The sequence below is a fragment of the Hippocampus zosterae genome, chromosome 13 (genome assembly GCF_025434085.1).
Source record: "Hippocampus zosterae strain Florida chromosome 13, ASM2543408v3, whole genome shotgun sequence".
NCBI lineage: Eukaryota > Metazoa > Chordata > Actinopteri > Syngnathiformes > Syngnathidae > Hippocampus > Hippocampus zosterae.
The window spans coordinates 15,431,263-15,454,100 of record NC_067463.1 but is presented as its reverse complement, the minus strand read 5'-3'; the positions used below and the strand labels follow the sequence as shown (position 1 = coordinate 15,454,100).

The following is a 22,838-nucleotide window of genomic DNA, read 5'->3' as shown; positions in this document are numbered from 1 at the left end:
TATATATGGTATGCATATGTAGATAGATATATCGTTTCTTTCAGGTTATATGTCCCTTATAGTGCTTCATAAAGCTTATTCGATGTATTCTTTGTGCATGTTACTGCATTTGGCCGCAGGATGTAGGCTACAAGGGCCCTCCTTCCCTTTCGTGGTCTGAGTACACGTGAGCGCGTTAACTTACACAAGTCCGTGTTTTTCAACATTTCACATGCACTCTTATATGCGCTGCTGTCAAGTCCTCAGTCATATTTAGTCACTCAAGTGAACATTTCAATGCTACTAAACTCTCCCCGAGTATGCATTTATCCCACACAATCATAAAACATCTACAAGGTACACGCCAACAGTCACTGTCAACAGAGGCATGCGTACATCGGGGGTCTTGGCAAGTCATACAATGGCAGTGGTGGTGGAGGGAGTTGTTGTGATCAGGAGCTGGGTGAGATGTGCTCACCACAGCTGATCCCCTCCTTCCTCGTTGTGGCACCACTAACTAACAACAACAACTAAGCCCTACAAATATAATTCGTCAGCTGGTAAGCCCCGAGAGAACAATTTCACCCCGTCTTGTGTAAAATTGCGATTCTTCATGTCACACAATAAACTCTAAGACGGGTCAGGGTAGGCACCAGGTTGGTGACCCCTGCTCAAAGAAATGCAGTGCACTAGTGTTTCTAATTATTTGTATACAGGGCACGTTAGACACGTGTATGTGTAGTGCAGTTGCAGATCATCATCACTTCAACAAACACAATGACAAAACAGAATGTCTCTGGCAGTGTGAACGAAAACATCATACAGCATCATCTTTGTAATAGCAGAATAATATTAAATATCAGATGTACCAAATGAAATGTCATGTTTTTTTGCCAAATCCCCCGGTAAAATATGCAAATCAAATGCACAGTACAATATTTTGCAATTCGAATACATCTTTTGACAGTTCGCTATTCAATGAACCCGCAATCGTGATACCGATGAGGACCGAAAGAGGAAAATTAGGCTCAAGCGCGCCCTCTAGCGTAGTAAATAACTCGCACTGAAACTGTTTCAAATTGTATTTACCTGTAATGCGATGGCAGATTAATTAAAACAGCCAGATAAAATCCACTAGACGTGTACAATTTCACATACAGCTGAAACACATAATATCAACCAGAAAACAAAAAAACAATGCCTTGAAAACACGCAGACACGTCAGTTCGTATGTTTTTTTAAAACCATGATTTGTTAGCAATAACACATCGATAACATTTTAGGGTTAGGGTTAGGGTGTGAGGAACAAGTAATAGTTAGTCCCGATTACTAAAACTGATCATGATGCAGACAAAAGAAACTGATTTCACAACTGCACTCATCCTGTTTTCATTTTCCAAACTGTCCAATTAACAGCCAGGCACCAATCATTTAAGGGGTCGCTAAAAATAATGGTGCAGCATTTCACAAAAGTGAGTGCACACTTAACGTTTGACATGACATCCTTTCATTGGACAACATTGAAGAAATGACCCTTTGAGAAAATGAAGTCAGTGCACAGCTGGCATTATAGTGTAAATGTATTGTTCCCTTTAAAATAACTAAATACAGACATTAAAAGCTCATCTCATTGCAAAAGTGAGAACATGACAATGCCCAAATTTGAGCCCATGTAGTCATTTCCTCTCCCTGGTATGTGGCTCATTTGTGTTGCAAGGTCTTAGGTGTGAATGGGGAGCACTTGGGTTAACTTGCTGTATATACTTGCTGAATTTCAATCTTGCGCCTCTTGATAAAGAACTCATCAAACAACCCAAAAATTGTCGCTGAACATAGGCCGAGGCAGTAAGAGTCAAGACCACCACAGAGAGGCTAAACAGGACAGGTTTTACAAAGAATAGGCCTCACCATGAACAACCACAGGTGTTGAGTGCAAGGAGCAACGTTACTGGAGTCTAGGGCAGGATTGCGCAATTCCGGTCCTGGTGTGTTGGACCATAAGACATAAAAAACACACAGAACACCGGTCCTCAAGGACCAGAGTACCTCACCTCTGGTCTAGGGTAAATGGAAAGGCTTACGGGTTAAAACTGACACATTACACAGTTATCCTTGATTTCACGATGGGTGAATACTCTCACAAAGCTTAAGGCGGTCCAACAAATACGAGTGACTTTTTTATTGGCAGGGTAGTGTACATCTGCCCGTCTCCAGCAATCAGTTAAGTGGTTGCTAACACTGCAAATGGGAAATAAACCCATTACATATACAGTACTGTACTGTCATCCTCGACTCTCTTAAACGAGGCAAAGCAAACATGTTTTGTTCAGTACCCCGAGAGTGTGGAGATTGTCGGGTACAATTTACGTTGAGTCATGCATTTCTCTCTTTCGATGAACAGCGAGTTGGATTTACACATAATGTCCTTCTCGAGTGCCATGCGGGTGTCCTCCAGGTTGGACAGCGAGCTGCGGGCATCTCTCAGCTGCTGCTGCAGAGATGCCAGAGTGGCATCAATCTCCCTCACCTCCCCTTCCAAGCTGTACTCAGGCAGGAAACCGGATGTGAGAGAAAGCAAAATTGTCTGTGCATGTGTGTGAGTGAGTGTGTGTGTTTGTACCTGATTTGAGGTTCGTCCCTGCAGAGCTCCATGTTGGGTCTGTGATATCGGCGGTACAGCCTGGACTCAGCCACTCTCTGCGGGGCGTCTTTGTCATCGATGGCCTTCTGCAGAGCCACTATATTCCTCTCCTGAGCGCCAATCTGCTCCAGGGTCTGCACACGCCCCCCCCCCCCCCCCCCCCCACACACACACACACAAGAACAAGTGATGGGCCATGTGTTTGCCACCTGGGCCTTCAGTTGGAGAAGGATTCACTTGACTTAATCCATGCCTTCATATTATCACATCACAACTCTAGACGCGGCCCGGTAGTCCAGTGGTTAGCACGTCGGCTTCAGAGTGCAGAGGTACCGGGTTCGATTCTGGCTCCGGCCTCCCTGTGTGGAGTTTGCATGTTCTCCCCGGGCCTGCGTGGGTTTTCTCCGGGTGCTCCGGTTTCCTCCCACATTCCAAAAATATGCGTGGCAGGCTGATTGAACACTCTAAATTGTCCCTAGGTGTGAGTGTGAGCGTGGATGGTTGTTCGTCTCTGTGTGCCCTGCGATTGGCTGGCAACCGATTCAGGGTGTCCCCCGCCTACTACCCGGAGAGAGCTGGGATAGGCTCCAGCACCCCCCGCGACCCTAGTGAGGATCAAGCGGTTAGGAAGATGAATGAATGAACTCTAGACACTATACAAAACTGGAGTCGAAAAGTATGCAACTGTGGCACGCACATCTGGAGCGCCTCAGAATCAATATAAACCTAAGAACGTGACAAAAATAGAGCACATGGAAAGAAACGACATCACAATCACCAGAGATGCTGATTATGAAATGTATTTGAGTGTTCAGATTGTTAAACACGTGTTTTGCTCATTCAAATTGGCTGTAACAACTAATGGTCTAACCAACCGGAGGTGAAATGCTGACGTCACCGATAACCAGCGAGCAAGCCCCTCTGAGTTGTGTGATTTGTGAAAGAAGGAGTCCCATGACAATTTGTAGGTCAAAATACATCTCAAAATGCATGGAATAAACATTAGAATTGGAAGTGTAAATGGAGGTTAGTGCTTCTGATATAGTTTAGACCAGCAAAGAAGTCCTTAATGGCCCAGGCTGCCCACTACAGCCAAAACGTCTCAGTGTGTTCTTGTTTCTCAATGTGTGTTTTCATGTGTGTTGACCTGCTTGAACTGCATCTCGAGCTGAATCTTGGCATCCATCTGTTCCGCACAACGCTGGAGGAAGGCTTGGTCCACGTTGGAGCATTGGACTCTTAGGTCCTTCGTGGTGTCCAGGAGCACCTGCTGCACCAGCTCACTGATGCGCAACACATGTACACAAAAGTTAGCACACCCGTGATGTCAGTTTGTTGTGGTCCAAACCGTCTGATTAAAACAATGCTCCAGCCTGAGATCCTTCGAGGCCTTTTCCTCCCGGAAGGCCCTGTGAAGGTTGTCTTGTGTGAACTTAATCCACGAAGGGACATCAGACATCCTGTAAGACCAAAGGAGCATTTGCGGCTGTGTTCACTTCTGGTCAGTGGTTAACTCTATGCACTGTATTACTCACTGCTCCAGCATAGCGGCTGTAATAGGGTAGTGCTGTGTGTCTGTACTCTTGTCGGTGAATCTTCCACATTGGAGGTCCAAGGCATAGGCTTCATACTTATCTGACCAGTCAAACTCCAACGCCTGCTTGGTATCTCTGTTCAATCTGATAAGACAAGGACGAGAGAATCAAAGTCCATCCATCCATTCTCCGATCTGCTTTATCCTCACAAGGGTTGCGGGGGGGTGCTGGAGCCTATCTCAACTGTCTTCAGGCAGTAGGCGGGGCATACCCTGAAACGGTTGCCAGCCAATCAAAGGGCACACATAGACAAACGACCATTCGCCCTCACAGTCTAAGCTAGGGACAATTTCGAGTGTTCATGGCATGCATGTTTTTGGAATGTAGGAGGAAAGCGGAGTAAGCGGAAAATCCACGCAGACACTGGAGGAACAGAATGAAAGTTATTTCAGAATTTTTAAAAGAAGCTCAACAAAGATATTTGAAATATATGTTCATCAAGGGCGGCCCGGTAGTCCAGTGGTTAGCACGTCGGCTTCACAGTGCAGAGGTACCGGGTTCGATTCCGGCTCCGGCCTCCCTGTGTGGAGTTTGCATGTTCTCCCCGGGCCTGCGTGGGTTTTCTCCGGGTGCTCCGGTTTCCTCCCACATTCCAAAAATATGCGTGGCAGGCTGATTGAACACTCTAAATTGTCCCTAGGTGTGAGTGTGAGCGTGGATGGTTGTTCGTCTATGTGTGCCCTGCGATTGGCTGGCAACCGATTCAGGGTGTCCCCCGCCTACTGCCCGGAGACGGCTGGGATGGGCTCCAGCACCCCCCGCGACCCTAGTGAGGATCAAGCGGTACGGAAGATGAATGAATGAATGAATGTTCATCAAGTCTAGTGGGAACCACCAAATGCCCACGCCACTTTGTTTGGTACATTACATTTCATACAAAGTAGTGAATTTACACATCCACGTTGGATTGCTCTTGTCCACATTAAGGGACTGGTCACCAAACCATTGTCATGGCAGATTTTAAAAAAATATATTAAAAAAATGATGTGTGCTTTGCTGAGCATCACGACTGGAAAGCTATTTGATGTGGCGAACAGCGTTTGCCCAGCACTGCCCGCTAGCTACAGAGCGCTCATTGCTCAACTGCTGGGGATGGTAGTCAGTGATTTGATCGCATGGTTGGTCCAAGTGCGATATTCCTTTTTTTTTCCCAAACAGCCAATTATGATGGGGGGCTTAGCCCCACAGTATTGAATCATTTGCAAAATAAATGATCAAACATTTAAACTAGGCAGAAAATGTCTGATCATTCTTATAGTTTAGTATCAGACCAGGTGATTTCTTTAAGGTGTGTCCCTCTAGAACAGGCGTGTCCAAAGTCCGGCCCGCGGGCCAAATCCGGCCCGCGGTCGAATTTCATCCGGCCCTCGGCCCCTGTCATAAAATCAGTGCCGTCTGGCCCGCAGTTTGGGCGCAATGGAACACGTGTTGCATTGACTGAGGTCTCGTAGACTGATGAGTGATGTTTCATAGAGTACTGCTTCCCTCTAGTGGCTAAATGAGTAATAGCATTCACTAAATGAGTAATAGCATTTAGACACTAGAGGGCATCACTCACGAGTTAACAAGACATCACTCCGTGTTTATATTGACTGATATGTCATATTTCAAATGATCCTTGCAGTTGTGGATATGTGTATTGCTTGTTCATTTCCCTATTGTTCGAGTCAAAGGTTTTGTGACTATTGAAAAGTCACGGTGATACATTTTATGTTTCAAATCAATCAATTTGCACTCAGGAGACTTCTGTTTAAGAAAAAGTCAAGTGAATAAGCAGTTGCATGTGATATACCTGTTTCAAATGAACCAAAAGAAATTCTTAAGATTGTTGAAATTAAAATAAAAATGGAAATGTGAAACAGACTGGCTTACTAAAATTTGTTGAACAATATTGTTGTTCAATGTAAAGAATGTCAGCCAAGGTCGGCCCCCCGACATTTTACCACATAAAATCTGGCCCCCTTGGCAAAAAGTTTGGACACCCCTGCTCTAGAAGCTCGAGAGAGTACAAACTTTACAGCCTTTAGAAAGTTGGTGGTGATAAAACATTTTCCCTATTAGATTACTGTACAGTAATAGTGAACAGAACGTGATACTCACTTGATCTGAGTAGCAACTTGGTCTATGGTTCTCCTGAGAAGGGCTTGGACATTCCTAATCAAGTCGACTTCCTATTTGAACGCACAAACGTGACACATAAACCATTTGTGCTACCATGTCAGAATCAGGGTTGACAGATGTTACTCAAACTATATTCACATTAGGACTGATTCTTTAACCAATCAGATTTCAATTTGCCACAGAGTGTCAGCGAGCTAGTTCACAATATCAGCATTTGCCTGTCCTCTGATTGGTTGATCAGACCAAGCCAAGGTTGACAAGGAAAAGACATTTATAGCGAGCTGCACACATAGTTACGATTAATAATAAGCCTTTCTTGTGAGTATGATGCATCACATTTTCTCCATCGATCATGATTTGAGTCGCCAGTCGTCACGAGGGTCGCGGGTGTGCTGGAGCCTATCTCTGCTGAGAACTTGTAATCTCAACACAGTACGGCTGCAGGTCAAAATCGAATCCAAGAACTCTGCACGTCGGTGAGGCGGACGTGCTAAAACCAGTTGCCCACCGTGCCACCCCATCATTCAATCCATTTTCCAATCCGCTTATCCTTAACCACATTTATACATTTAAAAACACATTCAAACTTATTTAAAGACACGGTAAATGTATTTTAGCACATCCGCAAAATAATATGAGAATAAAATGCATCGAGTATGGCGTACATAGATTGAATTGCCTGTAAAAGGGTGACGCGTGACATCTGCGAGTCTGCGTGTGAGGGTCTCGGCGTGAGCTGTGGCTGACAGCAGTCCTTGTATGCGTGTGCTCATTGTGTTTGTGTGTTTTACTGTTCTCCTCACCTTCAATAGAATACACGGCAATAAAAGTAGTGCACATTTTTTTTCTCGGACACGTAAAGTATATGCCCTGGCTCAATATTTTGGGAAAGATTGTTCTGAGTGCATCGTGCTAACCTTGAGTAGTTCCTCTTCCACACAGTCCCGGACCAGGTCTGGTCCCAGTCGTCGGCTCCTGCATGTCAGGTTGTCGACGGCAATGGCGAACGGCGTCTCGGTGGCATCCAGCGCCCTCTCCAGCCTCATCTTGAGCGCCTGTAGCGCCGTCGTGTCGGACAGCAGCCGGCCGATGTGCTCCTGCAGCTCCGACTTCCAGCGGTGGATGTCCTGCAACCTCTCTCCCAGCAAGCGGGTCCCGTCCGTCTGAGTCCTCACAGTGGTGGCCTCGGTGTCCTTGCGCAAGACCCTGGACTCTTCCTGGACGGTCTGGGCCGTAAAGTGGTCGGCGCCGGCCTGCTGGAGGAGGCTGCGGTATCCGGAGAACCACTCGGCCGGGGTGTATTTAGCGGAGCGGAAGCCCGCGGTAGTTAAGACCGAGGGCGGCTCTAAAGGGGCCCCTTGCTCCTGCCGGAGCCCCTGAGCCACCGCTCCGCCATCATAGTGTGGCTTTGACACTAACACCTCCGCGCTCATTTTCTTACAACGACTAAAACAGTTCAAATAGAGTAAAAACAGCAGTGAGCAATTACAGAAGTGACACAAAGTAGTGCAGTGTATGGAGTGTTTGTTTGTGGTTGCCTGGATACAACACACAACTCTGGTAACTTGAGGAGAGTGTAACCAATTAACAAAATGCGTGTAGGATTTTTAAATTATTCAAGTGCGTCTAGTATGATGTCCCTATATTCCAAAGTTATGCCATTTTCTGACCTGCACATTATTTGCTTTGCCCGGGAGGAAGCCATAACTAGTGGTTCAGTCATGAAGTCAGCCACAATGAATCAAAAAATGTGTGGAGGGGAGAGAGGAAAGGAAATAAATACATAAAGTAATAAATAAATACATGAACGAATGAATGAACGAATCTCATTGGGATCTGACGACCTTTTCTGCCTTTTCCCACGACGCCGTGTAACAGAGCCCTTTTGGAAATTCGTTCTGCTATGTGTTGTATATTTGTAATCTGACCTCAGCCCATCATCCAAATTGAAGCCTTTGTAGCACGCCGATCGACGATTTGGACTCGTCAGGTATGCAATGTGGACCGTTCAATATGTAGATGTCTTTTTTTCTTTTTTTTGGATAAGGTTGTACAAAAGATACCGAACGTGGATAGTTATAGTGATTAGCCGCTAGATGCCGTCGTTGACCAACAAACAGTATTAAACATATGCTACTTGTTTTAAGAGGGAGCCCCAAACTTTCATTTTGAAAAGATATAGAACTCAGCCACCCCGCAGTGGCCGAAGCAAAACTGCACATTGGGGCATATGCCAATAATATTGATGATTGGTCAGAGTTCATGCAGCGGTGTGATATAAGAGAGAACTGCAGTTAATTCGTATTCCTACAAGCAATGATACAAAATTTTATCCGGCATACTAAAACTAATACAACCTATCCAGGAGCCAAGCATTTACTGTAAAGGTGATATTATTTTGGGGGGGGGTTTCAAAAATCAGTGACAGTGATGAGTAAAAATTATATTGGTAGTGCAAAAACAACATCCCCCCCCCCCCCCACACACACAGACACACATAAGATTTCCAGATATATACCTTCAAATGTGAAAAACGAATTTTGAATAAAATAAACAAGAAAACAACATGGCTGCGTTACTGCGGTTTTGCAAATACTAAAATTGGAATGATGGACGACAAGCTAATATCTAATAATGTAACTGAATAGTACAATTTAAAACAACATGACAAAAATATTGTTTTATTTGAATAATTAGACCTGAACACAGTATAAAAAAAATCCCACAGCTCAGTTTTGTTCACTGTACACCGTTCGTAACTTTGACATGTCGATTACAGTATTTGCAACTCTTTATAATTCCCTCAACCTTGACTAAGGCTCCCATCTGAAGAAAAAACAATCCCAAACCATGATGCTGCTACCAACATGCTTCCCTCCAGTTTTGGTGACTTTTGGAATTAAGGCCAGAAAGTTGAACTTTTGTTTCCCACAGGTGTTTGGGAGATTTTGTTATTGGCATCAAATGCAAGGTTGTCCAGACTGTTTTTTTCCCTTCCCTTTCCCTTTAAAAGAAAAAAAATCCACTTCATTTAGGCTTTTATAGTGAGTTATTCAGCCCCCAGCAAAATTTATTACTGGCCCATTCCAAGACACTTGCACACTTGGAATAGCCTGCAATAGTATTACGGCCCGTCGACGTGAACTACTAAATCATTCTGTGGAAGTTGATCTCAAGTCAAGTCTTTGCATTTGTCAATCTGTGGTTCTCAGAGACTCAATGGAAACCAGACGTATATACTTACAGCCTAAAATATTTTGCCACCTTTTAAAACTGCTGACCCCGTCATGCCCTGGCGGGTGCATCTTAAACTAGCACGGTCGTGTCGGTGGTACACCAGGAGCATGCGCTGATATTTTCCCTGATCTCAGCCATTCCCTGGCCTCTAGCTGACCACACAGCTGTGTCTTTCACATACTCCAAGTCTAACTGTTTCCATTCCTCACGCACCCAAAGGTTAACTGTCAGAACCCTGAGCAGAGGGATAAGTGTGTCCCAAATTAGGAAGGATGCAAAGGGGAGCTGGGCTTGTTGCCAGGGGGAAATTGCCACGGGCGGGCGCAGGCCAGCTGGTGCTGGTTTTTCTGCTTGTTGACATGTGAGCAATACACAAGACACATGTGCCCCAACGTTTTCTTAAACAAGCCAAGGCTAACTGACCCGCACGCCCAAATATGAAACAGAGTAGGGTGTCATACAGAGATAATTCTCTCAAGTCTTCAGGGCCTTCCTCCAACCTTCAGACTATGTTATGTCTATTCTTGGTTGCTTCCTGTCACTTGTCTTCGCACCTTGTTACATTTACTTGATGACTAGAAAACCATTCATTCATTCATCTTCCGTACCGCTTGATCCTCACGAGGGTGGCGGCGGGTGCTGGAGCCTATCCCAGCCGTCTCCGGGCAGTAGGCGGGGGACACCCTGAATCGGTTGCCAGCCAATCGCAGGGCACACAGAGACAAACAACCATCCACGCTCACGCCCACACCTAGGGACAATTTAGAGTGTTCAGTCAGCCTGCCACACATGTTTTTGGAATGTGGGAGGAAAACCCACGCAGGCCCAGGGAGAACATGCAAACTCCACACAGGGAGGCCGGAGCTGGAATTGAACCCGGTACCTCTGCACTGTGAAGCCGACGTGCTAACCACTAGACTACCGGGCCGCCGGGCCGAAAACCATATGACCATAAACTGTTTACAATCCTCTAATAAGTATTGGTAATTGTAATAATTACCAATACATAAACTCAATATCAAATGTGTTTAAAGTACTGTAACTATAGTGAGACCAACCAATTACCTGGGTCTTTTCACATTTTTATCCTCTTGATCCTTTTCAGTATCACAATATTTTCTCGAAAGTCAGATACAGTCTATGACACATTGTATGTCCAAGGGTATCCAAAGTCTGGTCCACAGGCCATTTGCTGCCTGCTGTCATTTTAAGCAGCCACCGGCACAAGTGCCGAATATAACTTTTGACCCAGCCGGCAGGACTACTTAAAAAAAAGAAAAAAATAGCAAAGGAGTGAAAGGGTGAAGTGTGGGTGTAAAATTTGGGGTGGGTTGGAAAACTCACATCAGCCACTGGTGAGACACCCCTGACTTGGTACTATCAGGAACTTTTTGGAGTACCGCAAAGGTCTTTATACAGCCCCATTGAATAGAGATCAGGAGAAAAGAAATGGTTTGCTTTTCGTTCTGCTGCACGTGAAGATCTGCTGCCAATGGGCAGATGCATCTGGGTGGGAAATGGGGTCACGGACCACCCAAAATCCTAAAATATACTCTTTGCTTATAAACTGTAACAGAAAGCTATGATGTCAAATTTTCTAAAAACTATTTTACATATAAAAAAGATTTTAGTGTTTAATAAATTAAAGTTTCAGAATGTCATTTCATATATTTGCATTGCCTGGAGGAAAAAGTTTGAGGACATTTAATTTACAAAAAGCATTGATCAAGCTCATAAGTAATGCCACAGCAAAGGTGTTTTGCAAATGTGGCTGAATGATAGTTGAATGTTTCAGGGCAAGACTCACCATTTTCTTTAGGATTTGCTTGTGCAGAGGTCATGCAGGCTTGTGTTGCTGGAGAAAAACAAAACAAAAACTGCGTGATTTCCTACTAAAAATCACACGCTAGCAGTTACTTTGCTTGTGGCTAACAAGTAAACAGTCGTTGCTGAACGACGATATGCCTTGTCACGAATTCAATTTTAATTGAGATTCATACACAAAAGGCCTTTCATGAGCCCCGAGGGTAGAAAATAGTTTCGGAAAATCTAATTGTTTAATTCACTGTTACACGCAAGGAATGAAGATGCCATAAAGTTTTATTGCGGCTCAGTCAATGTCCAACACATTTATTTTTGTGCATTTTGGTACTTGCTCAAATGATATGATGCATTTCATATTTACCAGACGCGTGTAAATCACCAAATCAGTTCAGCGCACGTGTTCGAAAAAACGGTCTGAAAACATGTACATCAATTTAAAGAAAGTTATTTTCTGTAAATACAGACACTTTGCAAAACACATATGCCATCAAGACTCACAGAGCTGCATATTCTACACTTCTGAAAGAAGATCGTTTTTTGTTTTTTTGTTTTTTTACAGGGAGCTTTTTACAAAGCAAACTTTCAATTCTAGAATGGCCATCTCTGCTATAATCAACCACATCCTTAGAGATCCTTCAATTGTACCCCATAAATTAAATTAGGAATAAATATAATACTATACTCAATATTTGCTTCAGTTTTTCATGTTTTCTGAAAAAAATAAACCCTAAAAAAATGGTTTGAGGCATTATTTTAGGAAGGCCAGTCAATACGTTAGTGCTTCATATCTCACATTTCAATGCTCAACGATTTACAAACTCTCATGTTGATACATATACAATACAACCGCATATATACATACACTATACAACCGCATTATATTCAAGTCCAAATTAATTGGATTGGTAGCTATGATGATAGCGACATTCAATGCTTCAGTGACTGGAGGTGCAGTATACATACATGAGCTAAGGATGTTGGATTTCCTTTAGCACAGTCCATGTGTTGTTTGATCAAGCAAGCTGGATTTTTTTTTTTTTTGGATAATTGGTTAAGTATTAAATATTCTTACAAGGACGTTCCTTTAAATAGGAATTTGCGGCAGTTCTAAAAATGAATGAACAGATGCCCATTCACAACGTGAGAAAAACCCGATAGCAATTAAAAATATTTCTTAATACCACATGGAAACATTTTTCGACCCTCTCTGTCCAGTCTCCCCATATCTGTCATATGCTGACTTTATCTCGGATATTCCATTTGATTTCCTTGGAACCAGATGACGAAACACCACCGTTGCCATCAAGAAGTCACGAGTTTTGCAGGTGACTAAGACATGACAGAGGGCCACTGTTTACAGTTTTGCTGCACAGCAACAATATAAGGTTGTAGATCCCACACAGGTGGTACTCAGCGTATCTGCGTGACGGACTTGAAAGGTGACCTCCATTCTCAAGCTTTCAGGCGGTAACACTTTGCATTCCCTCAGTCAGCGTCAATGTGACAAGGGTTGGTTCCTGCTCTCCGAGCTCTGACGTAAAGCGTTAAGAAGTCCTTGTAACGAGGAGCGCAGCCAAGCCACGCTTCACCAAAATGGACCGAGCCGGTCAAAAGGTACTCATCCCCTCCGTGGGGAACGCCACACTTTGTGGGAACGTTGACGCTCCCTGTCCAGCGTCGCACTCGAGCCCCGCCACCAACAAACAGCCCGTTCTTCTGGTGGAAGAGCCGATTCAGAGTCAGCTGCGCCTGGGAGTGTTCGCCGGTGATCGACGACTCGCCTTGAAAGACGCCGCTGCCCGCTAGACACAACAGAGACATTTTATTTACGGTGCATCAATGTTGGCTGGTGTGTGCAGTGTGGGGATGAACAATGAATCAAATTCTAATCTACATTGAAATGTCATAGAATGTAGTTTCCAAATCACAAAGGCTGCGGTGCTGAGGAAATAGAATACTTCATTTCAGTCGGTCTTTCAGCATTATTTTGTATTTTTTTTAAACAAGTGTATTTTCGTGGTTTATTATATAGCGTATCGATACATTCAGTGCTTAGAAAGTGCAGCCCACAAATTTCTCTCTCCCTCGCTCATTTTTTTAAATACCCTGCTATATTTTGGTTTAGGACTTGGTGACCACGCTCAACTTACTATCCCCTCATATCAAATCAATTTTTAACATTCAAACACATTGAAATGCCATTGATCCTTTCCAACCCAAAATCCACCAAAATGTTTGGTTACATTTTTGATAAAAACCGACAGCACTGCTTTGTATTCCAAAAAAAATAAAGAATATCAAGAAATCAAATGTTTTCATAAAACATTATACCATCGTGTATTGTCGTATTTGAGTGGTTTTAAGGATTGGCCGGTTAGTTCAGAGTGAGCATTTGCTCTTGGCACCGTTTTCATTTTGTATTTGTGTGCGTGTGTGTCCCTTTCATGAACAGATGCTAGTGGTACTTGGTGGGTCATTATCACATGCAAATGTTTTTTTGCTTAACAAAGCCGAATACTCAGACACTCACAAACAATGTAAAAAAAATATTGGTTGTCTCAATGATTTTTCATCTGGTGTGTGTGCATCTAGTGTTTGTATTTACCAAAGTCACTGACACAGACAGCCAAGAGGACTTCTTCATCCGAACACGGTTCACATGTGACTATGGTAGAAAAAAGGAAAGCGGTATTAGCATCTCATTGTTCCCAACTTCAACATAAGGTGCCTCACTGTGTGGTTGTGGTTCTTTGATTGGGTACTTAACGGATGGACATTTGGGAGAACAACATCATACGTCCTCCCATACTGCCAAGCTGCCTCACTTTTATGGGTGGCCTACCCAAAATGCTCTGATCTGAGGGGCATCTGATCTTGATTGACAGCTGAAGGACGATTGTCTGACTCTTGTGCTTGACTCTGAAATGACCTTTTGATTGGCCTGTTTGTTTTCACAAGTCTGGCTGAGACGAGATGGCGAGGGGGGATGGGGGGGGGAGTCATTCATGCTAGGTGAGGTGGCTGAAACGGGCAAAATGGCCTCTTGCACACAAAACCACCCAATTTTGTCCTGTCACCTTCGCTCACATCACCGACGAGACAGGCCGGCGCGGAGCAGATTAACATCGCATTAGAGATGATCACCGACAAATTGAGGACAACTACATAATAGCGGACTTTGTGCAAACTAACACGTTCTTGACTTGTGACAGCTGTTTTTGTGACTTGTGTCGACAATGAATTTCATGGTGCAAAGTCATCAAAGCGAATTGGGCACTCTGCAAAATCCCTTATTGTGTCCTGGAACACAAACATTCAACTAATAAGTTTGTGCATCAAAAAAAAAAAGTTTTTTTTTTTTTTTTAAATGTTCAGTAATAACATCATAGCCCAAAAGGGCCAACCTCAGTGAGCAAACACTAAATTTGACTCAGTCACGGACTGGTTTTGAAATTCAATGGAAGGAGGCCTTTCACACTTACTTAAAGTATTGCGTTTTACTAGCTGAGGTGTGCTTTCATAAGTTTCTATATTTTTTAAGTAATCGGCAAGGGTAAAACGACATTGTGCATTATTTGTTTCTTTTTTTAATTAGAGTTCTTTACATTGTTTCTACATATTGCATATTTTCACCGTTTGCGTGTGGGTCTGCATCACACATGATAAACTGCATATAACAAGGTGGAATTTTCTTACCAAAACCAGGGTGAAGGTGTGGGTACAAGTGCGCTCCGGGACCTCGGCCGGACACCAGTTCGTACTGGAAAGCCGTTATCCTCCGACTGATGTCTGCCTGGTGGACGGCCTCCACAAACAGAGCTCCGTCGGTGAGGTTGAAACAACGTATTTTTCTCTGCGGCTGGTCGCTCTCGGCCATCAGCAGCCTCAGATCGCCAGTGTGCTCCAAATACAGATGAGAACCCTTTTTTGAAGACACACAGCATGAGTGCATATACTTCCTAATGGACATGCTTTGGACAGTGGTACCTTGATTAAAGAGTGCCCCAGTTTACAAGGTTTTCAATTATGAGTCATCGCTAAGTCTATTTTTTCGGGTTATAATGAAGCAAAAATTTGCCTCATGAGTGAGCTTCAGACACCAAATAACCATATGGCGCCAGCTTGTCAACATTTGGCCACCATCAGTGGTTACGTGCACTGAAAAGTATTTATTGTGTTTTAAGCTTGTACTTTTTATTAAAATACCCGCAGTAATTTGTCAAATTTCTTTCATCTAACCATCGGACCTCAGAAAGTGAATGTTGAGAAAGAAGCGGCGGAAGACGGCGATTGAATTAACCACACTTTCCACCGATCTAATTGATGAGATCGGGTTGGACGATAGTTTGCATTTTATGCAAATGTTGTTTTTCGATGGAATGTCGTAATTCATCATTGATCAGAGCCGAGATTTAAAACATCTCAGACAACATCATCTCATTTACTAGTAAATAAATAAATCAGATACGTTGCCCCGTCTTGTGATTGGATCGGTGACCGACTCCCACAATGCTCCATGTAAAGCCTAAAATTAATGCTTCAAATCATATGCCAGGTGTATAGAGGAGTCAATTTGGATCATTTTCAGTTTAACAAGGTCTCTAAACAATTCATTGATTTTATAAAAAATAATTAGCAATTCAAATGATAATCAATGAGGTGTTCATAAATTGTTGCAACTCTTCTGCACAGTTTATTCTGCCGATTAAAAATATTACATACAATTTGTTAATGTTTTTTTTTTTTAATTGGCTGGAACAGATTAACTCCATCTCCATTCATTTCAGTGGGGAAAGTTGATTTGCAATGCAAGTGATCTAAATGGAAGAATGCCACGGAACATCTAAAAACTCGTAAGTCAATGTACCACTGTCTCTAAAGTAAAGACACTACCTGCGAGTGATGCTGAGGTTTGATGCACACATGGAGATCTGCCATGTCTGCCGATGAAGGCTCCGTATTTGGACGAAGGTTGACGATGATAGCACCGGTCGGGTATAGCCACTCCAGCGAGCCCTGGGAGCAGCGTAAATAGACCTGCTCCACATCTCTGCGATGCAACTCGTGGCTCAGACCGCTAAAAGAGAAAAGAAAAAAAAAACATTCCGTTCACGGGGCGTAAAGATAATGACAAAATTTCTCTCTTTTACTGATGTGGTCAGCGTGCACCAGTAACCTCAACAGCCAAATGACAGGGCGTTATTAAGTTGTTAGAAGTCAGATAAAGGTTACAGAACCACATGTGAAGTCCTGCCTTGCATTCTTTTATAACTTTAGGAGGGAGACAACTTGGACAAGCGATCAAAGGCTCCATATGGTTTTATTTACTTAAGATAGGAACTGGAGATTAGACATTCCTGTGCTGGGCCCCGTGGATTGCATTTCAACATTTTAGATTAGCTAATTAGGTTTTCACAGAACATGTCAAACTAAAACAAGCACCACAGTTAGGGGCAGCTGTGCAAGATTTGATCAGAAGCAGATCCTGGATCCTCAAAGACAGATTGATGTTATATATGAGTCAGATCTAAACAAGCACGCAGAGATAAAAATCTCTGAGGTCTACATAAAGCCCATATGGGCATTTTCTGTCTTTGGAGAGAGGCGGAAGAAGAAAAGTAACTCATTTGGGTCATTTTCTATGCATATTGCACGGGGTGATTCCCGGCCACAGAGAGATTCCGAGTCAGCGTGCCGTGTAAACTAATAATCTTCGTCGATACGTTTATAGCAGGACCATAAAGTGAGAGACAGAGCAATGAAGCCATCACTTTGTAGATGGTGGCTACTTAATTAACCCGCGCTTTGACTTTTGGCCACATTGTGTTTACTGGTGCGTTGTGGGTTTCTCTCATGTAAAACATGTGCCTCGGCTCAATAAAAGAAATGGAAAGACTGCCCACCAAAATCCACTTTAAAGAACAAAGAACGAATACAAAATCCCCTTTCGTGAGCCTTGAATCGAGCAGCCTGCTCGTTCCATTGAAAAGCAGAGCGATACGCACCTACGCCATACATGCCTTGAAAAAGCCAAAACAAGCAAATGTGTAAATACTGAGAAATAAATGAATAAAATGGCGAGATGAGCGAAAAGTTGAACTTGTGCTCGTCACTGCGCGCATCGTGTGCGTTTTGCTCGGCTCGACTCCATCCTTACCTTCCTCGCCAGCTGCACTGATCGCTGGAATACTGAGCTGCGGTCCACAAGGCCCGGTAGACAAGCGCCATCGTGACCCAGTGCAGTGCACTCCACGGCCGGATCATACTGGCCTCTCGGATCCACTCCACTGTACTCTGCCGCTCCGAACCGCAAGAACCGAGCTCCACGTACGGTAGAACGATGGCGTCAACTACATGGCGGATTGCAGGCTCAAAACATTCGTGTGTCTGCTGTGTGGCGGCGTGTGCGCGCCACCCGCTCGTTTAAATAAGTTTTCCTGCACGTGCACGGTGGGCGCGTGCCAGGACACGCGAGTACTCACGACAAGCCACGCCCACACCCTCCCGTGACAGCAGTGCGCGTGTAACTGTGCAAAATTGTGTGCGCGCGCGTGTGGAGTTAGAACGTCAGCAAAGTAAAAAACGACTCAGCACCAACCTGTTGACCGAAATACTCAAAACAAAAGGAAGGAGCTGTCGAATCGGATCAAGCCTATAACAGATACATTTTTTTTTCAGATATTATCATCTAATGTAGCTTTTTTTCAGTTCACAACTTTAGCGGAGATGACAAAACTTGTTTTGATGGCATGAATGTCCGAGACAATGCTAACTAGGTTTTCCGTCTTCATAGGAGCCCTAAAAAATCATTTTTAACTTTTGTAGATCTTAGAGTCCTGTACTTTTTAAACTTTCACTTAAGAAAAGGACTTGAATCGGTACTTCTACAATTGTACCCCCCCCCCCCCCCCCCACACACACACACACATGTATATGTACCAAGTGTGGCGAATTTTGCCACATCTGCTTTCAACCCAAATTAGACCAAAGTGTTTTACTTTCACCACTGAGATACCGGAAGGTGTTTTTGTTGGAATGTCTAGAATATTGTGATTCTCAACCCATGTGTGATCATCAGAAATCATTCTCAGGTGTGGTGTGGGAAAGTATCCAATTTCACGTAATTCGGCCGGCAAAATAAGTAATCTTGGTTGTTGGTGGTCCAGTGGTTAGCGTGTCGACCTCACAGTGCAGAGATACCAATTCAATTCCCGCTCCGTCCTCCCTGTGTGGAGTTTGCATGTTCTCCCCGGGCCTTCGTTGGTTTTCTGCGGGTATTCCGGTTACAAAAAACATGCATGCACTCACACCAAGGACACTCCAAATTCTCCCTAGGTGTGAGTGTGAGCGTGGATGATTGTTCGTCTCTGTGTGCCCTGCGATTGGCTGGCTACCGGTTCAGGGCGTCCCCCGCCTCAGACAGCTGGGATAGGCTCCAGCACCCCCCTCGTGAGCCTTGTGAGGATAAAGCGAATCGGAAAATGAATGAATGGTTCATCCAGCTTTGCCTGTGACAGGCAGAACAAACATAATAAATGGTTCTATTGTGGTAATGATTCGAGCCAAAAATATGAAAATTGTGTGGATGTCCCAATATTTATGAACCTTGCAGTATGTCCTGTCCCCACATAAATTTAGCAAGTTCCATGAGCCACCCCCTTACCCCCCACTATAGTTTTGTACAAGGCAGGATGAGAACAGAAATTCAGTGATATGACAATTATCTATGAGCACTCAAATTGTACAGAGTACAGAAATGACAGATCTCATCACGATGAGTGGGGGGTGGAGGTGGGGTGGGGGGAGACACAAGGAAAAGTCACACGTGTGCTCTACACTCCTCTTCGGTTTTCCCGTGAGAAAACAGACGGAACGGCAAGCATGTTGCCCCCTTGTCACATTCCCACTGAGTGCCACAGCAATGAAGTGTGTTTCGAGAAATACCTCAAGACCACCGCACTGCCCTCGACACACACACACTTCCACTATTTCAAGGGGACATTCCTCTCAGCAGTATGGCGGACGGCAACTTTTATTTTTCAGACAACTATGTTCAATAAGGCCACGGTTGTGTAATATCTTGCGTCTCTGAATCTGTGTTTTCCTTCTTATCACGCCCCCAAGATCTCAGTCAATCAAGATATGAGCCATGCATGGTTGACTTTATCTTTTTCCATTGACATCTTTTTTTTCATGCTGTGCCATCATCTGTGGAGGTTGAAAAAAAAGTTACACGCTTATTTTGACAAACAATAATTAAGAAAAAACCCCAACAAAAACCTTAGTCACCTTTCCAGAATGTATAACTATACTGTATCTCTCATCTCGAAGGACGTCGGGTCACAGTTCAAGTCCCACACAAGGCAAATGTAAAAATGGGAACTACTTTTTGGAGAGATATGAATCTGACCCTTTGTGTGGTATGCAGCACAAAATATATAGCAGCGTTGGATTGAATTTCCCCTTGAAGGATTCAAATTAAGTATAAAAAATGTAGGGGGGGAGGGTCAAATGATTCAGACTGATATTTTGATGACTGATGCTGCGATAGGAAAGGATGTATCATCCTACCACCACAGCAGAGGAAGCTACTGATGTGTGCTTTGACCTCATCGGCTCCTTCACTGCAGTATAGAAAGTATTTGACCCGCTCCCATGTTCCACCTGGCCCCCTTCAAGCAGTCCCATGACGGGGAAACACTCCGTCTGTCCACACACTGCTTCCTGATGGTGACATACACACATGCATTCCTCAAGTCTCTGATTTCAACTTTCATGGCTGCAACTTCCTCCACGCTCACGCGCAGCACACTCCCCTTTCCTTCAAGGAAAACACACACACACACACAACGGTAGTGCAACAGAGAGGTGCAGAAGCGTACTTAGTCATCTGATACAAAGTAGGAGTTATTAGTTTTCAACTCATTAACGCAATGGTAAGTAGTGCTGTTATTGTTGAGTCACAACTTCAATCATTGGGGTGGTACACCAGCTTGTAACAAAGGGAGCAGATTTCTTTGTTATCATTAGAGCGACCTTGGATGACACACATCAGTGGTGGTGGATTACTCCGAAACCCCTCGTGTTGTTAGTGCTATCAACGGCGCGCACTTTTGTGTTGTAATATTTCGCCAACATATTTTGCTCTATTACACACAATGCATTCTTGTGAATGTTTAAAAAAAAAGTTACAAAATGACAGCTTGCAGTTATTTAATACACAATCTTAACAAGGGAGATGGGCATCATTGCATGCCAAACTGGTGAGAAAAAACAACATTTCTGACATTTGAAAACAGTTGGAGCGTATTTTTTTTAATGTAGCAATGCCTTCAATGTTTTCCCACTGTGTTCTGTTCACTAATTTGAGACAAATGGCGTTTAATGCCTACTTTATGTCCTCTTTCCCTTTTGACTTTGTCACTTGGATGATCAACACGATCACTACAAAGCTAATCATTAATGAGCGAACCACTCGTGCGCATAACAAAGGATTGTGGCCTTTGTTATGCGATTGTCTTTGAACAGATCTGATGGAAGATCACAAGGTTTCTTTTCTTTTTGTAGTTACTGTCGGCCTACGGCGAAGATTTATGCTGGACCGTCACAAAGGCAGATGTCATCAGACCTGGTTGTACTTGTGTGCTTTGGCCCTGCAGGATAGCGTGGCGCGGGGAGGGGGGGGGGGGGGGGGGTGGGGGGGACAAGGAAACAAAGGAATGTGTTCAAAGGCCTTCAGTGTCTGACCTTTACAAGCGCTCTTCGCCCAAACACACCCGATTCTTATCAGTTGCCCCTGCTCGCTTCAGGTTTATTTGGCAAGCAGCCTCTGTGGTCACCATCCTTTATTCTGCGTGCATGTTTGTTCTCAAGACGGATGTCTGCAGAAAGATGAAGTGTAAACACAGAGCGAAGCTATGATTACTCTCCACTTGGCTCTTTTTTCATAGATTCTCCATTAGGGTTCATTGTAATCATCTACCAAGTACTTTATCATGAAAGAGGGTTAGAGGGGGCGGTCTGTATTTGGACTGAGCAAAGTCTAACTCAAACAACTGCCTTTGGTTTGCGACTCTTTCAAACGTGCAGTGTCAGTCTGGCAGACTTATGGATTGAAACGACGAGACCGCGTCTGCACTTCAAATTTTTAGGAAAGCTACAGACGCGGAGGCACGCCTCACGGGAAAATGTGCTAGTCCTCTGACGAGCCCTTAATATTTGCAGGTAGAATTTCATGCGCAGCACTTGGTGAACCAGGGTCGCATGGTCTGCCACGCTTATCCCATGTGGGCGGCATCAACGTGCTGTCGACTCCACATTAACATTTGAGGAGACAAGGCACAAAGATCCAAACAAATCAACACGGAGACATTCTCTTCCAGTTCTGGACGATGGGGTATGACATTGGTACCTCTACTTACGAATGTCTCTTCATAGGAAATTTTCAAGTTATGAAACCCTCAACAGGAAAATATTGCCTCTTGTTCCGAAAGAAATTCCAAGACACAAAAGGTAAAAAAAAAAACTTGCAACTCCAAGGTTCCTGAACGCAACGTCCAGTACTTATAGCTTTTCTTCCATTGGCTATCATCTAACCTCTTCCTGGCATCTCATTGGCTAAGAGGGACCTCCACCATATGTGTCTATGTGTGTAGATAGAAATGTAGATATGTGTCTCTGTAGCGTTCTCGTCATTCGCCCCTCGGGCCGTGAGGCGTTTCGATACTTTTACGAGAATGTGAATCACCCAGAAAAGGTGTTTACAAGTCGGGCGATCGCTCACTCTGCTGATGTTTGCCTTGGACATTTTCAAAGGATTATTAAAACGTGATAGAAGCTTTGGATCCGTTCTTTACAAAAACCACTTCTGAGAGAGAACATGAACTAAAGAAGGCAAAAAATGACGGGGACACAGTTAAAAGTTAAATGATCATCATTTTTTTTCTTTATTCTTTGATTTTTTTATATTAGGCACAACTCTCATTTATTGTGCAATAATCTCATTGAAACATGTATTTGTTACATATTTTGCTTTAGAAAACATTTATGTCTGAATTTTGTGGGGGGGGGGGGGCTTGGAACGGATTAGGGCATTTTCATGGAAAACACGTCTCTACTTACAAAATTGTTCGAGTTAAGAAATTTCTTCCAGAACCAATGAATTTTGTAAGTAGAGGTGCCACTGCACTCCGTACACTCTACTTTGTTGTTGCGATCCATTTTTTGGTAGCTATCGCTCTCCTCGCAAAAAAACGTCTTCTCACTGTAGCAAATGCCCCATGCTGATATGTAAACACGTGGGAGCCTCTTTCTCCTCCATTGTTGTTATTTATTAGCACATTTCCTTCTTGCCACACCCTTGCTTTTCCTCCCATCATCTTCTTGTGGAAAAAAAAGTCAACATTGGGGAAGCAATAAAAAGTTTAGGCTGAGAAAAATAC

General features: G+C 43.8%; 2 protein-coding genes across 2 annotated transcripts; both read right to left on the bottom strand.

Moving 5' to 3' along the window:
• Positions 1–1,754: 1,754 nt before the first annotated feature.
• tekt4 (tektin 4) lies at positions 1,755–8,383 on the bottom strand. Its single transcript, XM_052084983.1, is given in 7 exon segments — positions 1,755–2,519; positions 2,600–2,754; positions 3,768–4,080; positions 4,156–4,299; positions 6,316–6,386; positions 7,254–7,782; positions 8,007–8,383. Coding segments are annotated over 7 exon segments (1,479 nt in total). The 5' UTR covers positions 8,060–8,383; the 3' UTR covers positions 1,755–2,305.
• A 3,962-nt stretch (positions 8,384–12,345) lies between these two features.
• metrnlb (meteorin like, glial cell differentiation regulator b) lies at positions 12,346–17,821 on the bottom strand. Its single transcript, XM_052085057.1, has 5 exons — positions 17,555–17,821; positions 16,291–16,474; positions 15,094–15,319; positions 14,003–14,062; positions 12,346–13,199 (listed from the first exon to the last, which is right to left on the bottom strand). The coding sequence occupies exons 1-5, from the start codon at positions 17,659–17,661 to the stop codon at positions 12,883–12,885; spliced, it is 894 nt and encodes a 297-aa protein (XP_051941017.1). The 5' UTR covers positions 17,662–17,821; the 3' UTR covers positions 12,346–12,882.
• Positions 17,822–22,838: the final 5,017 nt, after the last annotated feature.